Below are 17,472 nucleotides of genomic sequence, written 5' to 3'. Positions count from 1 at the left end.
AGCGTCATGAAATAAAAACACAAACGATGTTTCTTAGTTAAGCGTCATAACATAATCTACATTCACGACACTTATTTCTATAAGCACCGTGATTCTTCAATTTAAGGATGTTTTTGTCAAAGCCTCGAATATATAACAACACAAAATATATTAATGGCGTTTCGCAAAGCGTCGAAAAAATATATTAATGGTGTTTTATTTTTACGATATTATTGAAGCGTCGACGCTGAATCATATTTTGTAGTGATTTGACTTAGTCCCAATGAAAGATAATACAAGTTTACTCATGAATTCTCTCCAAGAATTCAAAAACTTTTTGTTTTCCATTTTCTTGTTAGTAGATTATCTTATATAATCCACTTTAGTAAGTGCTCTACTTTGGACATTTTTGAAAAACTTAAGGAAGCATTGGATGGATATCTTATCATATCTAATGCAATAGATGGTCTAAAAATGGACAAACAAAATCAGAATTTCTTTTCAGTAAAATTAAATTCACCATTTGATAATTTATAAGTACTTCTATTTGTTTAATTAATTTGGTCAACTTTGTAGTTTTCCCCACTCACATGAAAATTCATTGTTGCAATATTGGGTATATATGCATAATTAATGACATGATTATTTTTTTTCCTTGCTAATATGATATCTACTACTCATCAAGGAAAAATAAAAATACAAAATATATATGTGCCAAACTAACAATCAATTATTTTTTGTTTTATATGGTAACCGAATCAAATGAAAGATCAACACACGTCTTAATTTGAAATGAAAAATCAATCTCAAATACCGAGGATTAATGGTTTGTTTTGGTTTCATTTCCCTACAAACACTTTGATTTCATCGACTACACCTACTTCTCTACTTCACTACTTCACAACTAGCTAAGGGGTGTGTGTGTGTGTGTATATATAGGTATGTATGTGTATGTAACTATATATATACTTCTTTCCCAAGTTGAATTTCCTTTAGTTATTAAATTCATCTTAAAATTTTTAAATTTTTATTTATAGTTTTTTTTTTCTTGTGGAGGAGCAGGATGAACCCATCTTCATCATCTAGGTTGGTACAAGAGGTATGTGGATAATATCATAATCTTTTCTTCTTTTTTTTGCTTAATAAGATCTTGATGAATTTCTTAATAAGATCTAATTTTTTAATTTCCCAAAATATTAGTTTCTTAAATTATATAATTTTTGTTTCGTTTCATTTCCCTCAAAAAGAAAATCTTCAATTAATTGTTAGTATTATCAAAAATTTGGAAGTGTACATTCATATGTACTTTGTTTTGTGTTGATTATTCAAAATAATCAAATCTATCTATCCTCCATTAATTGGAAAACCCCAATTCATTTCATACATACATCCTTATTAATATTTTATTTCTTAGTAATCTAAAAGATCTAAATGATATGTAAGAAAATAAAGTAATGCTTCATCAATAAATTTGAATATGAATGAGATCATGGAGAATAATATGGTAGTTGACATAATATTTAACTATTTTGTGTGGTGGTAACGGGAGTTGGCTTGGTTGGTAATCGGCTAGGTTAGGCATATGTGTGCTCAAGATTCGATTCCAATCGGAAGCATAATTCTCTGTGGTATTTCAAAAAAAAAAGTTGGGACACATAATCTTCCATTCACCTAAAAAAAATCCCTAACTACTCCCAACTTCGGTGAATTTATGTCAACAACTCCCATAAACATGTCTTACGCAGTGAATGGGACGGAAATAGACAATATGTACGCAAAATTTATCCTCATTGAGAATAATAACATGCTACTCGACATAATATTTAATTATATTGAGGAGTTGTATGGTCGAGTAGTTTGGCACCTAATCTCCCGTTCACCTAAAAAAAGAAAGAATCCGTTACTACTCCCAACATTGATGAATTCATGTCAACAACTCTTGTGCACGTGCCTCCCGCAATGAACAGGGCGGGGTTGACAGGCACGATGTACATAAATTATTTTCAAGAATTGAACACACAAGATCTCTAAGTTGCGCCACTATAATTAATTCTATCATTAGATCATATGTTCACCTACGGAATATTAACTTGTTTCTCTATTTACACACTCGTATCGTATATGTTTTAGTAAATGGTTTTTTCTTGATTGCAGGCTTTCGGGTCTCCGAGTAATCCTCAGGTGTTTGGATTTTACGCTTTTGCATTGCAAACTAGAACTATATATATACATAATAAAATGTCTTGAAATTACACAAAATGAATATTTCAGGTTGAAGAAGAAAACACAAAACCAGAATGGCTTGATCCATTTCTGCAAGAAACATTCTTTGATTCATGTCAATCTCATCTGAATTTTCGCGGGAACGAGCGGAACAGATATTGCATCAACTGCAAAATTTCTGGTTGCCAACATTGTATATCTTCCTGTGTTCGTTTCCAGCACAAGCTACTGAAGATCTACAGGCATGTCTACAAGGATGTTGTGTCTCTCACTGCCATGGAAAAGTACATGGATTGTTCTCTTATTCAGGTAATATATATATATTCTCTACTCTTTTGAGTAATCTATAGATATAATTGGAGAAACCAATATGCATTCATTGTGGTCTTAATTTTGATGAATTTTAATGTCCTAAACCACTTCACGATAACTTAGTTGGTTATCTCTCCAGACGTAGGACATAAAGTGCTAGTTCCGTAGGCTTGTCCCACTTTCAGACACCTACCTACATGGATTTCGATCCAGTCTTACCTGTCGCCACCGTAACTGTTTGTGTATATATGAAAATTGTCTTTTTTAGTGGTTTTGGGTGAAACAAACGAGTAACTCTTAGGTTCATTCTTGATCCATATATCGAAAACCCTACCACGGTACTCTTATGTGATAATTAGGAAGAGGGTTCATGGTGGTTGGGGAGAGGAAGGTTGATGAAGTACAGATTAAATAAAGAAAAATTCATGATTGCAACATAGCTTCAATTGGTTGATTCCACCAAGAATTGAACTAAAAAGTAGTATTCCACTAAAATCTGATTTTATATTAATTCAACAAAAGTTAAATTTTAATAAGAGTTTACAACCTTAAATATAGTAAAAGAAAATTTTAATTGGACTCAAATAAACAATAAATAAATATTAAATTAGGAAATCCAAAAAAACATGCGTAGTTTTGAATTCGCTTGAGCAGAGAGGTATCCTGCTGTTCGAGCGAATGCGGGTTGTATTAGCACATCCTGCATCAATTTTTTTTTGTCGAAGAAAACTCGATCTTGAGTTTTGAAGAGTTGTAATAGTAAAACTCTTGCCGGGATTAAATTATTGATATAAAGGAAAAGCATGTCTCCGTCAAAAAGTAAAAAGGAGGAGTTGGCTACTATTAGGCCACAAGTTCCGATTTTATTTTTCCTCGAGAATCTTACGAATTTAGGGTTAAGGATTACAATCTTTGTCTTCTTTCCTTTTCAGTCTACTAATTATAATTTCGTGTTTCTTCAGCCATATAAATCGAATAAGAGGCTTGTGATATCTCTAAGTCCTCTTCCCCACTGTGGTACATCAAGCAACAATGGCTCCACCTGCAGGACCTGCGAGAGGAGATTGGCAGAACCCGATCAGTTCAACTACTGCTCCATTTCTTGCAAGGTATATATATATATATATACATATATATACACAGCTTTTCTCATGTAAGGAATAGATATGATTCATTAATTTCATGGTACGAATTATTGAAACTTCCAGGTGACTGCGTTGTCTGAGAAGAAGGCGTGTGATTCTTCTCCTCCCTTTCCTCAAAATTCAAGCCTGGAGGATGTACAGCGAAAGAAAGACTCGAGGCCGGAGACTTGCAAGCGCAAGAGAAAAGGAACGCCTCGTAGGGCTCCCTTCTTCTAGGGCCGACCTCGGTGAGTGAAGAATCTTGCAAGGCATCTGGTTCATGCATATGATTGAATGAGCGTGAGCGTGAGCGTGAGCGTGAGCGTGCTATTAAAATTTATTCTCCGCAAGTAGTGAGAATAGAAAACCGTTCTCACCATCTTGGTAAACTTGGCAATTCTCTCCACAAGAGAGAATGGATGATGAAATGAGTTTGAGATTTCATCCTCCAAAAATCCAATCAAACAAGAGAACGGACGATTCTCACCCTCGCCACACATTCTAAATGCCAACGAAATGCCCCGTAGAATATAAAATGAAATTTGTTCTTTAACAGAACTCTTAACAAGTTTTTTTTTTTTTTTCCTTTCTTTTTTTAACGATGCAGGCTAAGTTGGAGAGAGGTGTAACAATTTACCTACAACAAGGCCGACGAACTGACGCCATGTTTCTAGATATCTTGTAATTTTGTAATGTTGTGAAAACAATTATTATGGAGTCTATAAACCTTCATCTAGATGTTGAAAGAGACTATATTCTACATATATATTTGTGATTTTTGTTCGTTTTATTGGCTTCTACTCATTCGCTTCATAAGCACACAATTACCCAGTGATTATAATCACTGGGCTGCAGTCAAAAGAAACACTCAGAATAATCAACAAAAAACACAAGAAGTGTACTTGATAATGTTTGTTATGTTTATAACATGGGGTTTATTAAGTTCAAGTTTTGGGTGTATTTAGTAAAATAAGGAGAGTATATATAATGCTGCTCATCACAATTGATTCGAGACAACAGGAAAAAGGCATAGATCGACAACTGCGATTCTTCTCAATCAGTACGACTTTGTAATGTGATGTACCTGAGATGACTATAAATCTTCCTCAACTTTCTGATATATTTTGTTCTCTCTCTTATATTGATGGAGGATTTCTTATATCTATGTATTATCATCTTTATTTCAATTTTTCTTATATCCAAATGTATCTGCAAACTACAATCCAAACATTCAACTACATCAGCAAGCTAGTGCAATTCTTCACAAAAAATGTCTGGAACTAGAAAAATATCTGGAACTAAAAAAAGTTGCAACAACTTTAATCATACTTCCAAGCAAATAAAAACCACCAAAAAAATGTTCAGATTCTTGTTAAATATATCTGGAACTAAAAAAAGTTGCATCTTCAATCATACTTCCAAGCAAATGAAAACTTTAGGTCTAAAATCAAATGTCTTCCGTTACGGCAAAGAAAGCAAAAGGTTTTTTTAAGAACACATACACCAGATTGAACTTAGAACCTTGACTTCCATCATTAGTAGCGGTGCCGGTTCCAGTCCCGATCATGGTCCCTCTCTCTCCCGTAGTCTCTATCTCGACCATAATCATAATCCCGATCTCGATCTCTTCCTCTGTCCCTCTCCCTGCTTCGACTCCGGCGTCTGTCTCTGTCATCCCGTTCTCTGTTTTTGCTGTTTCCTCTGTCATCCCTTTCCCTTCCTCTTTCTCGGGTTTTCTCTCTCCCATCTCTGTTGACGACTCCTGCCACAACATCGAATTTCATTTACAATGCTAACGCAACCAAAACCCGATGCCATTCAACCAGCAAAAAGGCAGTAGTTTATAGTAAAAAATAACATAATAATTTGTGTAGCCCTTGCGACCTCGTTGTGGCCACCTCCTAATCACTTCAAATTCCAGCAAGAAAAAACAATTTCATTTTGAAATTCTCACAGTAACCCATCTATGTTTACATGGCCCCGCAGCTATCATCAAATTCGGGTACCACCCCACAATCTATTTGTCAGACACAAACACACTTCACACTTAAACAGGAAGCCAACTCAGAGCCCCCATGAGAACAGGTAATATTCATAATCGTGTAAGAGAAAATTTCAGTTAAAAGAAAAACACATTAAAAACAAGAGAGTGCAGGGTACAACCCAGCTTGCAGAAGAAGAATTGCAATTTTGAAGCAAGCTAAATTTTTTCAGAAGAAGAATATACTTAATGTCCAAATAGTCAGGCAAGATCAAGCAAATAAATGATAAGAGGTACAAATCACCTTCTCCAGCACCGCCCCTGGTCCAGAAAGGCTTGGAATAATGCTTTCAACTTATTGAGCAATGTATCAAATATTATTGATACCGACGAAAAAGGTTAATAAGAACAAAAGTTAAAGACCAAAGAAACTTGAAGTGATCATATATTTGGAACCTCATATAGTCTTCTCTAGTTAGTGTTGAATCTTATTTTAAATTTCTGATACATTGGATAATTGCTTTCTATTTTTTGAATGCAAAATAATTTTTATTTAGGGCTACCCAAGGGGTGAGAGAAAGATACAATAACATTACAAAGCCTGGCAAAAGAAAATACATCAAGTGCCCACAAGGCTAATTGTGTCAAGAAAGTTTAAGATAATTTTTGAGTCGGATTTATGGTTCATTTGCCAATCTTTGTCTAACCATTAGCCCTACAGAAATGATAATACATAGATCCATTCCCCCTTCAAAGCACCAATTTAACTCCCCAAAACCCACAACAACTGCTGCTTCATGTCCTATGCCAGTTGTACTGTATAACCAATGCAAATACTTAACAACAAAGAAAAAAAAATGTGAAAAGGAACAACCCTAATAAAGTAAAAAAAAACCAAATGCTCATGTAAGTATGTAACAGTATACCTGTCTAATAATGCTTAAACACACAACACAGAACAGATTTTCTTTACAATCCTTTGTTGAACCCACCCTAAATTTTTCAAATTCTAAAAATGAGCATTCAAATTATCTCAAACCTCGAAATTCTTGAATTCAAAGTCTTCCACGTGTCACCCTTTTCCTAACATTGATGTGGCTCACTACTAAATTTATATTCCTGAAATCCCTTCCTCATTCTCAAGTATCTACTTGACTTATGACCACCACTACCAGTCATTAAAAAATAGAAACAAGATTGTAAAAGAATAAACGTTATTTATTTTGAGGGCTATTTAAAGTAAGTATATACCTATTTCGTCAACCTCCCATCCCGCACGTCCAGCACCTGGAAGCACCTGACCAGCTTCAGCTTGCTGTGTCTTGGCACGGAACTTTTTCTTCAGATTGCCAAATTCATCATACAGCTCACCATCATCCTGGAATAAGGTTGATGAAAATTGTCAAGCATAACATATACACATACTACTAGAGTATCTCAGAGCTCATGCAGATAATTTACCTCTTCAGCTTCCTTTCGCCGTCGCTTTGTTTCCTCTAGTTCTTCTTCATCTAGTTCTTTGTAACCGCCAGCTCGCCCTCCTCTGTTCCATAAGTGATATCCACCCAATAAATATAAGAGATTTCTAGGTAAAAAAGAGCAGGAACTTTTTTGACACTTTTCTTATGTGTCTTTGTGCAGGACAATAGATTCATAATTAAATTGTAACAATTACTAAAGAATGAAAAATAATTATCGGTATGGATGCAATATAAGCAAATGAGGAATTCAAACATAACATGCTATTCCCGTATGTTGCTTGAAGAAAATAGGCAACAACATTTTATAAGCATAAAAATGGTGAATGGGTGATGTTTTTCTCAAAAAACTTAATATCAGTAATTCCTAGACACCCAGGTCTTACTTTACGCGCTTAGTGGAGACATCACTTGAGTCATTAAACTCCAAATGGAACAAGAGCACCTCCCATTGTTGTTCGTTGATGTATCACGACTATATTCATATTCATCCAAATCATCAATCGTTCATTGCCTTAGAAAAGGACAAAATTATAAAATAATTTTCAGCTCCAAAATTTCAGTCTTCAAGAACAAAATTTAAAAACCTAAACCTACATGTAAAAATACAGAAAATATAGTTGTAAAAAGGAGGGAGAAAAAATATATATATGTATGTATGTATGTATGTATGTGCGTTTGCGTGTGTGTGCATTTGTGGAGAGACCAAAAGAATATCATACACACAAAAAAAAAAAAGAGTGCAAAATGCAGCTATAAGAATATCACACACAAAACAGTGCAAAATGAAACATCGACATTAAGCTCATAAATATTAATGAAAACAACATAATGGCAGTCAAAACAGTATTAATTAGAATGTACAATGTAAGTAAATAAAAGTAGTTACAAAAGTTACCTCACACCACCCTCATTGTGGCCAGGTTTATTAGTGTTGCAGATATTGCACTTCATTCGCTTTGCCCAGTTAATGTTTCCACACCTGGCGTAGAAAATCAAGAAAATTCAGCGAGATGCAATCCAATAATAAACCATCAAAAAAGTTGCCTAGGTCATCATGCTTTCCTCATCCTTTTTCCCCTTTTGAATAATAAAAAATACAGTCATTGAAAAACAACTAAGCATGTGTCGTATACTTGTATCTATAGTTTGGAGCACATTAAATCATTTACAAATTACAAAGGCATCTCCTCCAGACCAAATGATAGAAGATTCTTGAAATAAAATTCATAAACCTTAAGAATAAAATCTGCATGATCTGATCATTAACATCATCAGCAAGGACTAAGTAGCTATTTGTAAACCAAATAAGCGCCCCTGAGAAAATGCGCAGCAGATGATGAAGTAACAAAAAAGACACATGTATTACAACTACAAATGACAAGCTCAAATGTTACCTATTTATACACTATAAACCTCATAATTTTTTTGGCACAATGGAACTTCATAGAAAGGCAATAAAAAAGAGCATAGAGATTACAAGACCCAATTAAGGTACAGGAAACAGAAGAAGAGAGAGAAAGGTACAACAAATAAGTTCTGTAATGATCCATTGGCTGTTAACTGGACAATCTATCAAACAGTCAACCACAAAGTAAAAGCATACCAAAAATAAATGGAGTCAATCTAGTGTTGCCATAATTAGCACCAGAGGACTAGAAAACCATGGGCTAAATCTAAGGAGACAAAATAACTTTAATAATTAGCCATAAGAGGTCTCACATGGGGCAAGGCCAATCATTTGGACCAAAAAGTGCGGTAGAACCAGGAGCTGGACGGCCAGGGTTCCCAGATTCGGTGCCACCACGACCCCTCCCACGACCTCCACCACCCAGACCACCACCAAACGCACCAGTCGGTCGAGCACTTCCACAGCGGTTGCATACACCACGAAATGCAAAATTTACGTTGGAGCAACTGCAATCAAATAGACCGTGAGAAGCTTCTATATAAGACACCTAACATGGTAAAGAGAAACAGAGCTGAAAACTTAGTCTAAGAAAGAGCTGCTCACCAATGTCACATCACAGACCTTGTATTTGGACACATCCAATCTCCATCCTGTTGCCATGGTTTTGCTGTAGCATCGCCCCGACCTCTACCTCTCCCACCACCATCATTCATGTCCATAGAACTTTCCAAACCATCAAGATTATCACCAGCTGGATCCGCCTCCAAGTTATACAAGTGATCATCTTTGCTCTTAGATTGTGCCATAAGAACTCCGATAATATTGCCATGAAAATCCTTGTTGTTGAACCATTCAATGGCAGCTAAAGCAGCATGTGGGTCCTCATACGTTATCATGGCATCCCCCTTTGGTTCGTCGGTCTCTTTGTCTCGGTACAACCATATCTTTGGTCGACCAGTTCGCTTGTCTTTCTATCAAGTATATAGCCAAAACTTAGAAAAATATCAAATATCAAAGCTTTTGAAAAATGAAAATCGTTCTCCATATACATACATACATATATATATATGTATGTATGTATGTAAACCAGTGAAGAAGGAACAGGTGCCAACATCAAGAAAAGTACTAACTGAAGAACGTAATAACTGATGAGACTCCCTACCTTCAGCAACCCGATAGTGCCAAAAAATTCAGCCAACATTGTTTCATCGGTGCCATCAGGCAAGTTACAAACATAAATAGACCCATTTGAAGTGGCTCCCTTTCCAGAATTGCTTGCCATGGGCATCGAATTTCATCAAATAAATAAGACCAGAACTAGCTCCAAGCCCTACCAAGAGTCTAAAACAAGAACCATATCAACAACACTGTTTTCTTTCAGCACAATACTCGTACTAACACGAAATGCACGAATATTCAATAAAAACATGAACACAATTAGTTGCACAGTTCGATGATATAAGGTATTCCGAACAAAATAAGATAAAGGGATTGAAATTAAAAAAAAAAAAAAAAAAAAAAACCCAAGCAGCTAGTAACAACCACCCATCCAGCTTGAATTAAAATATAGTTCCAGGTCTAATCAGGCATTTAAAACGAAAATGGATGCGACACGATTAGATTTCTAGGGTTTTGACGGCGCCTTATTGCTCGTCCAGACCGATAGCCTTTCGGAGCCAAAGAATGAAAACGAAATCAGAAGAAAAATCGCCGCCTCCAAAACGCATTTATGAGGAAAAAAACATGCATAGATCTTTTCGTCTTCAAAGATAAGAGATCAGAAGACAGTAAATTTAGGCGAAATCGCACGCATACTCACAAAGAATATATAAATGTAAGCAATCAAAATTAAGCAATTCCACAGTCGAATCGCTTCTATCTCTCCTTCCTCGATCGATTGTGCTTGCACTGCAATCGTCAATGGAAACACCAGTTCATGTAAATTTTATGCCAAATAGAAAGGGAACGGGAACTGATCTGATGAAAGTGTAGTCCAAAATTGTAAAATAGGAGTCACAATTGGGCCTTAGCAATAAACCCAGTCTATTTAAGTGTTGGGCCTTTAGTAATTAACTGAAAAGGAAGATTACAAAATTAGCCCAATTGGCCACAAGTGTAAATGCAATTTGGTTTTTGTTGGCCATCTTATGCGCTGGATAGGAGAACTACAAATTTCGGCTATTGGGGATAAAAGTGTCTGACTTGTTCACCAAATGAGTTGTGTGTAGTCTGAAAACACAATGTTGTTGGTTCAAGGTTACCTTCGAAAAAATGACTTAAATTTTGATAAGTGTCAAGTGGAAAAATCAAGAGAAAAAAAACTAACACTGAAACGAAATAACTCATGAAATGAAATGAAAAACAACACATTGTTGGAATGCATAAGAAATTTCGTTGACTGGAATACACCCTGAAATGTATTGAGGCGTCATTTACAAGCTAAAACAAAAACATAGCCATGGAGGCTACAGTCACAGAGGCTTGAAAGTAAAATGTTAAGCTAAGAGCTAGTTGGTCTGAACCATGCTAATTGTAAAGATAGTTGACCGAAGTCATTGCCTAAGAAAACAATAAAGGTTTATAAACGAGGAGTTTGTATTTAACGCGGGGACCTATAGACTTCTCTTCTTTATCCTTTTATACTCTCCATGGTGATCACGGTGGTCTTCAGCTCATGTTCTCTTGACACGTTCTGAACATTTGTAGAGATGGGAGATCGTCGTGAACTGTTCTCTTTCTTGTTGCTGGGATTATTGGGTCAGAACTCTTCATAACTACAACATCCTCCTAGTAATGGACATCATGATGAATATCCTGAGTCGCGATCCTTCTTCATGGCCCATATGTGATTGTGAGATATTTTACCTATTTTTATACTTCACTTTAAACTTATTTTTGTCTCTTTTTGTTTGACTGAGCATAATATTGCATAATTTATCTTGGGTTTGGCTTCGCAGGTTTTTTATGCAAAAAAGATGGAGTAAAAGGCTTAATTTAATTATTAGAGCCCATTAGTCAAAACATACTTTGGCCCATCCATTAAAATCCATCCATAAGGAGAGCAAAGAAAAAGAGGAGATGTTGTTCTAGAGTTTTAGAGCACTGCGACTGAAGAAATAAAAGGACGCTTGTGATTGAGTGGAGATACAAGCACGCGTCATAGGAAAGGAAAGGAGCAGAAACACGTGTTTGAGACCAGATAGGAAAAGAGACAAAATACACAACACATGAAAGAAAATTCATGTCAAGGAAAGAATGAAGACTTGTGGTTTGTGGCGGCAGAAAAGCAAGAATAAGGGAAACCAAAACGAAAGTTGAGGAAATTCAAGAAAGAAGAAATAAAAGGAAAGAAGTGCATGTGCATAACTAAGAAGGAAGGTTACCAACGAGTGGACGAGTGGTGGGTTGATTGACAATCGGTTGGGTTAGACATATGTAAACTGGTTTGGTATCGTTGTCGATCAAACCCTAAACTTTTTTTTTTTCAAAATCTATCATAAAAGCTCCCAAAATTCACACATTTTAAACAGTGGTTTTTAAGAAATTGTTGTGCCCGATTCCTAACTAAAAAAATTGTAGCCCCCCAATGAGTTTACAAGCACTTGCTAATCCTTCATAAACAGTGAACCAAATTGATGAAGCAAATTCATTTTACTTATGAACAATGGGCGCCAATACAAAAATATACCAATGAATGCAACTATGCAAGAAAACCTTTCAGCATGGGAGTAATGCGTGTAGGATCTAAGTCTGATATGGTAAATAAATTCAAAATCATAAACCTTTAACGCTCATAGCAACAGAACCTTATAGCAAACACTAAAGGCCAAACAGCCAAAGCTATTCAAACAAGACTATTCTTCAATCTTCACTGTATCTTCTGCTTCACTGAATTAGATTTAATGATTTACTCACCATTCTCTGGCAAGATTTACTCACACGAATTCCAATTTGGCGAGGCCAAGAATCAAATATGAAATTTGTAAAGGCATGCAGTAAAGAAGGAATCAACTGCATTTTGCATTTGTCACCAGAAGAAAAACATAACATCACACAATATAACAAACAAAGCAGCAGGTTCAAGACTTTACCAGTCAGTTCAAATGAATTAAACCTACCCGATCACTGTGTTATTCTTGCAGTTGCAGCTCTTTGCATCAACTATTCGGATTTCGGAAGTCTATAATGGAACTGCGGCTTCAATTTTTTCCCATGACTCAACTGCAGTGCCCCTAAGTCTCTTTTTCATCTTCTCAATTATCTCTTTTGCCTCTGCTGATCTTGACATCTTCACTAACCCATTAACCAGACCTTCCATTGCCTCAAATGGTGGAATCCATTTCCTTTTAATGATTTCCTTACACACATCCAATGCTGAATCAAATTCTCCTTCCTTAACCATGCTCCGCATCAGAGTATAGTAAGTAAACGAACTAGGTAAAACATACCCATCGGCCAGCATTCTCTCTAAGACCTTCTTAGCTGATTCAAAATCCCCTGCTCTACAAAACCCATCAATGACAGAGTTATAGCTAGCAGAATTCGGCTTCACATCTTTGGAAATCATCTCCTCCAACATCTTCCTGGCCCGAACACACTCCTTATCCTTACAAAACCTTGAAATCCTAAGGTTATAGGTAGTCGAATTACACTCCAATCCCTTCTTCAGAAGTTCCTTCACAAGCCCATCAAAACCACTCCGGGCCCCCTCCTTTATATAAGCCCCTAGCAATATATTGTATGATTGAATACAAGGTTTAATATTGACATCATTCTCCATCTTCTCAATCCATTCTCTGGCAGATTCAATTCTATTTTCTTTAACCAAAGTTTTCAAAACCAGGTTATAAGAGACAACACCGGGTGTAACTCCGAGTTTCTTAGGCATATTATCAAACAGTTCGTGAACTCTCTCAAACATCCCGTTATTCAAGTAAACAGTAAGAATTGCACATAGAGATTTCTCAGTGAAATCAAAGTACCGCTTCTCGGATATATAATGGAGGGTCTGCAAAGATTGTTCGACCATGCCGGCGCTGGAGTAGAGCATCATGAGGCGAATCCAAAAACCTTCAGACTTGGCAAATGTGGGAGTATCTATCTGAGTCTGGATGACCCGGTTGACGAGGTCAGAGCGTCCAGCGCGAGCGAGCCTGCGGACGGAGAGGTGGAAGATAGGACGGTGGCGGCAGAAGTTAGGGAAGTGAGCAGACTGCTCGAAGAGCTGGGCGAGCTTTTCAGGGTCTGATTCGGAGACAATGGCGGCTTTGGCAGCGCGAAAAGAGGGGAACGGCGGTGCATTATGGGTGCAGAATGCGGCGGAGGCGATGCCTTTGCGAGCCAGAAGCCTAGGGTTCCTGCAAAACGACGCCATTTTAAGGATCTTGCGCTCTCCGATGGTTGAAGAGGAAGCAAGGGTTTTAGGGGCCGAACGTCAACGAACAAAATAAGGCATGTCGATGTATAAGAAATAAAACGAGGGACAAGAATGAAAATCCACGGAAATGTGTGGCGTTAGAACAAATATAATAAAACATTGACGAGTAGAATAAAAAATTACAAAATTAAAACGGCACGGTTTGTCCCCAACACGCCAACCTCTTTCTCATTCCTTCCTTCCCCGCGCCGTCGACTCTGCCCTTATCGTCGACCTCGACCGTCAAATCTGCACTTTTCCTTGGATTGCTCCGTCGCACACACCTGCTCTCACGCCAAACACTTTCATGTAGATCCGTGTTTGAAATGCGCAATTCTTGCATTGACTTTAAAACATCCAAAGCTTCTTACAGTTTCCCATAACCTGGGCTTGCCCGTTTAGGGTGTTGGGAGGTGTTGGGGGGTGTTGGGTTGGGAGGTGTTGGGAAGTGTTTGTATCAACGGTCTCAAACGCCTCAAACAGTCAATAGTTGGGAGGTGTTCGAGACGAACCCAACCCTCCCCAACACCCTAAACGGGCAAGCCACATTGTGGGATTGGAGAGCTACTAGATATATGGGGAAGTATTATCAATGGTTTTACTGTCCCATTGAGAGGAGCACAAACTATTCTTGATGAGAGTTGTAATTCCTCTACACATGATCACTGTTATGTAGATTTACCATAGACAACTAGCTTATTGTGTTTCTCCGTTTGTGCATAAAGAGCATGTGCTTGGTGGTGTTGTCGTTAGAGGGATTTTAATTAGTTGGACTATATGGGTTTATGGTGTAATTAGTTGTTTATAACATATTTATACGACTTTTTGTCTATTTCTTTTAAAACCTATTGTTACTACATGTTTATTTGGGGTGTCTTTGGTTTTTTTTTTTTAAATAATGAAAAAATGAAAATGGGGTGTACTCATAATCATGGGATTTTTAATGGGGTTTTCTAGTAAAGGGTTGCGAATGGGAAAATAAGGAGTGTAACTAATCCCCACCCTTCTTTTATGGTACAAAATTTTCTCGTAAACCTTGCATTTGCTGCTGACAAAGGTGAATTAGGCATATGAGCTAACAAATGTTGATGTGTAAATGTTAAAGAAATGAAGATGAAGATAACTTTTTACCCCATTTATTGGATCAGAATGAAAATCTTAATAATAATAACACAATCATGGGATGGGGCTACAATTCTTTTATAGTTATAATTGATTATAATTCTCTCAAAATTATTTTAAATTATGGTTTAAAATGTGTTATTGAATATTTTTAATGCTCAAATGTCAGAATATAGTAGATATTTGAAAAAACAAACTCTAAATCATAAGGATTGAGGGAGGAGTCGGTGTACTTATGCATCGATTATTGTAGTTGCTCTTAACAAGGAAGAGAGGAGAGATGAAAGCGTTGTGAGAGAGAGGTGAGACTTTGAGAGGATATAAAACTCTTTTAACAAATGAACAAAGATCTGACAGTCATATATTTATCTCAATATCTGACGGTCTGTAAGGTGAACGGATTAATAACCGGTGCATAGGTGCACCAGTACTCCCCTCAATCCAAATCACAAACCCTAAACACTAAATCAAGAACAAGCTATCTCTCAATAGAAAATCTCCAAAGACTAAATCAGGAACAAGCCATCACAAACCCTAAACACTAAATCACAAACTAACACTAAAAATTTACGATTTAATATCGTTTTGGGAGATTTTAGCCAATTCTAAAGAAGTTTGATGAAATTACTTTCGTTACATTAACATGTGGATTACAATGGTTCAAATATAAGAAGATACAACGGCTATAACCTAAGAGAGCTAGTTTGAGAATACACAGATGAGAAGACGGAGCGAACAAACTAGCCGTTGGGTGCAGTCGTACTGGTACAGAAAAAGGTAAATGAAGAAGACAATGGGCTTAGCTTAGCATATGGATCATGAATATGGGCCTTAGTTGTTTTAGGTCATTGTTTACTGATATGTTCTTGTGGGCCTGACTGTTGTACAAGTTAAGACTCCAAAGTCCAAACTCATCATATTCCAAATGGGATTCTCATCAATTCTTCCCCTTTGGGAGCATGCACGACCTCGTGCATGACCCTAACTGTACCATTTCGACATACGGTCCACTCACCACCCCCTTTGTGAGCATGCACGAGGTTAATTGTATCATTTCAACAAACGGCCCATTTACCGTCCCAAGCTTTGCAAGCCAATGTCACATGGTCTTGCCAAGTCCAGTAGATTTATAATGTTTACGGTCTCAATGAAAGCACCAATGATGAATACCCGTCACATGAGATGGAACCCAAGTCTAACATCACAAATTTGAGCATAACTCTCTATTGAAAACTCAAATTGACATTAAGAGATTTATCATTCCTTATAAGTTAAACTCTAAACTCATCATCGTACGATTTGATATTCTCATCATCAATCTTTATCAAAATATTTATATAGCAATATTCTATAGCAAACACCATTATGCATACACTTTTTTGGAAACTCATTTTATGTGTTTATTCTTCTATTATCAAGCATTTCAATGAAATTATATTTTTTTTATTAATCGTGTATCGCACCAGTCCAAACACTAACACCATTATGCGTACACTTTTTTGGACACTCATTTTATGTGTTTATTCTTCTATTATCAAGCATTTCAATGAAATTATATTTTTTTTATTAATCGTGCATCGCCCAGATCCAAACACTAATTCTTTATAAATTAAACTCTAAACTCATCGTCATCCGATGTGATATTCTCATCATCAATCTTTAACAAATGTTCTTCGAGTGTCCATTAGCAGTGCCCTTAAAATAATTATAAGCCCGCGACTCCAATAATTGGAGCGTATAATACAGTCCACATTCCCCCCCCCCCCCTTTCCCCAATAATTGTGCCTTTCTCTTTCTCTATTATTACTTTTCTTTGTACCAACAGAGCAGGTGAAAGGACCATTAATGGGTACATTGACAAAACAATAAATGTGCAGTATTCCGCATAATAAATTCAGTTCTTTTTTGAAAATAAAAAATTCAATATGAAAAAAAATATGACAACTTAAAACCTCCCAACATAAACTCAAAACATTCGATATTCCGATATCGATAAGTTTGATTTTTATTTCAAATCAAAAATATATTGTTGAATTCGTTACACTGAATATTACATATTTATGAACTTTTATTAAATTTTAACCTTCAAAAGGGATACAACGAAGTTCGCGATAGCCAAATACCCCATTATAAGATACTTTGATTTCACTTGACACATATGAGGATGGTTGCAAGGGCGGACAAAAGATTTTATGTCATGATAAACAAAGCTATCCAGTAATTTTTTTAAGATTATCTATTAATTATACTTTCAAAAGTATAAAAAATAACACAAAAAATTAACAAATTTATAAAATATAGTAAATAATAATTATAACATGTCTTCTTGTTTAAACCATAAACATTAATTTTTACAACGAGAGAGGTCTAAATTAAAAGTTCATGGGAGTCTTTTATATAAATTACTATATAATTAATGTCAGTAA

The 17,472-nt window shown here is 36.1% G+C and overlaps 3 protein-coding genes across 4 annotated transcripts; 1 reads left to right on the top strand and 2 right to left on the bottom strand.

Annotated features, from left to right (window-relative positions):
* The first annotated feature begins 3,254 nt into the window (after nt 1-3,254).
* LOC119999121 lies at nt 3,255-4,426 on the top strand. The gene is made up of 3 exons (XM_038846641.1): nt 3,255-3,623; nt 3,723-3,886; nt 4,246-4,426. Exons 1-2 carry the CDS (start codon nt 3,318-3,320, stop codon nt 3,873-3,875), a joined length of 459 nt encoding a protein of 152 aa, XP_038702569.1. The 5' UTR covers nt 3,255-3,317; the 3' UTR covers nt 3,876-3,886; nt 4,246-4,426.
* A 518-nt stretch (nt 4,427-4,944) lies between these two features.
* Nucleotides 4,945-10,488, bottom strand: LOC119998240 (transcription initiation factor TFIID subunit 15-like). Of its 2 annotated transcripts, none has more exons than XM_038845514.1 (8): nt 10,328-10,488; nt 9,671-9,849; nt 9,130-9,479; nt 8,820-9,014; nt 7,996-8,079; nt 7,081-7,162; nt 6,871-6,997; nt 4,945-5,400 (listed from the first exon to the last, which is right to left on the bottom strand). In XM_038845514.1, exons 2-8 carry the CDS (start codon nt 9,794-9,796, stop codon nt 5,174-5,176), a joined length of 1,191 nt encoding a protein of 396 aa, XP_038701442.1. In that variant the 5' UTR covers nt 9,797-9,849; nt 10,328-10,488; the 3' UTR covers nt 4,945-5,173. The 2 variants fall into 2 exon arrangements, with proteins under 2 accessions (XP_038701442.1, XP_038701443.1); XM_038845515.1 differs by having other exon boundaries at nt 5,174-5,400; nt 9,671-9,838; nt 10,328-10,477.
* A 1,913-nt stretch (nt 10,489-12,401) lies between these two features.
* LOC119998262 (pentatricopeptide repeat-containing protein At1g61870, mitochondrial-like) lies at nt 12,402-13,959 on the bottom strand. Its single transcript, XM_038845545.1, has one exon. The coding sequence runs from the start codon at nt 13,880-13,882 to the stop codon at nt 12,689-12,691; it is 1,194 nt and encodes a 397-aa protein (XP_038701473.1). The 5' UTR covers nt 13,883-13,959; the 3' UTR covers nt 12,402-12,688.
* Nucleotides 13,960-17,472: the final 3,513 nt, after the last annotated feature.

The sequence above is a fragment of the Tripterygium wilfordii genome, chromosome 5, assembly GCF_013401445.1.
Source record: "Tripterygium wilfordii isolate XIE 37 chromosome 5, ASM1340144v1, whole genome shotgun sequence".
Lineage (NCBI taxonomy): Eukaryota > Viridiplantae > Streptophyta > Magnoliopsida > Celastrales > Celastraceae > Tripterygium > Tripterygium wilfordii.
The sequence above is the reverse complement of the archived record's forward strand: the minus strand, read 5'-3'. Positions and strand labels throughout refer to the sequence as shown.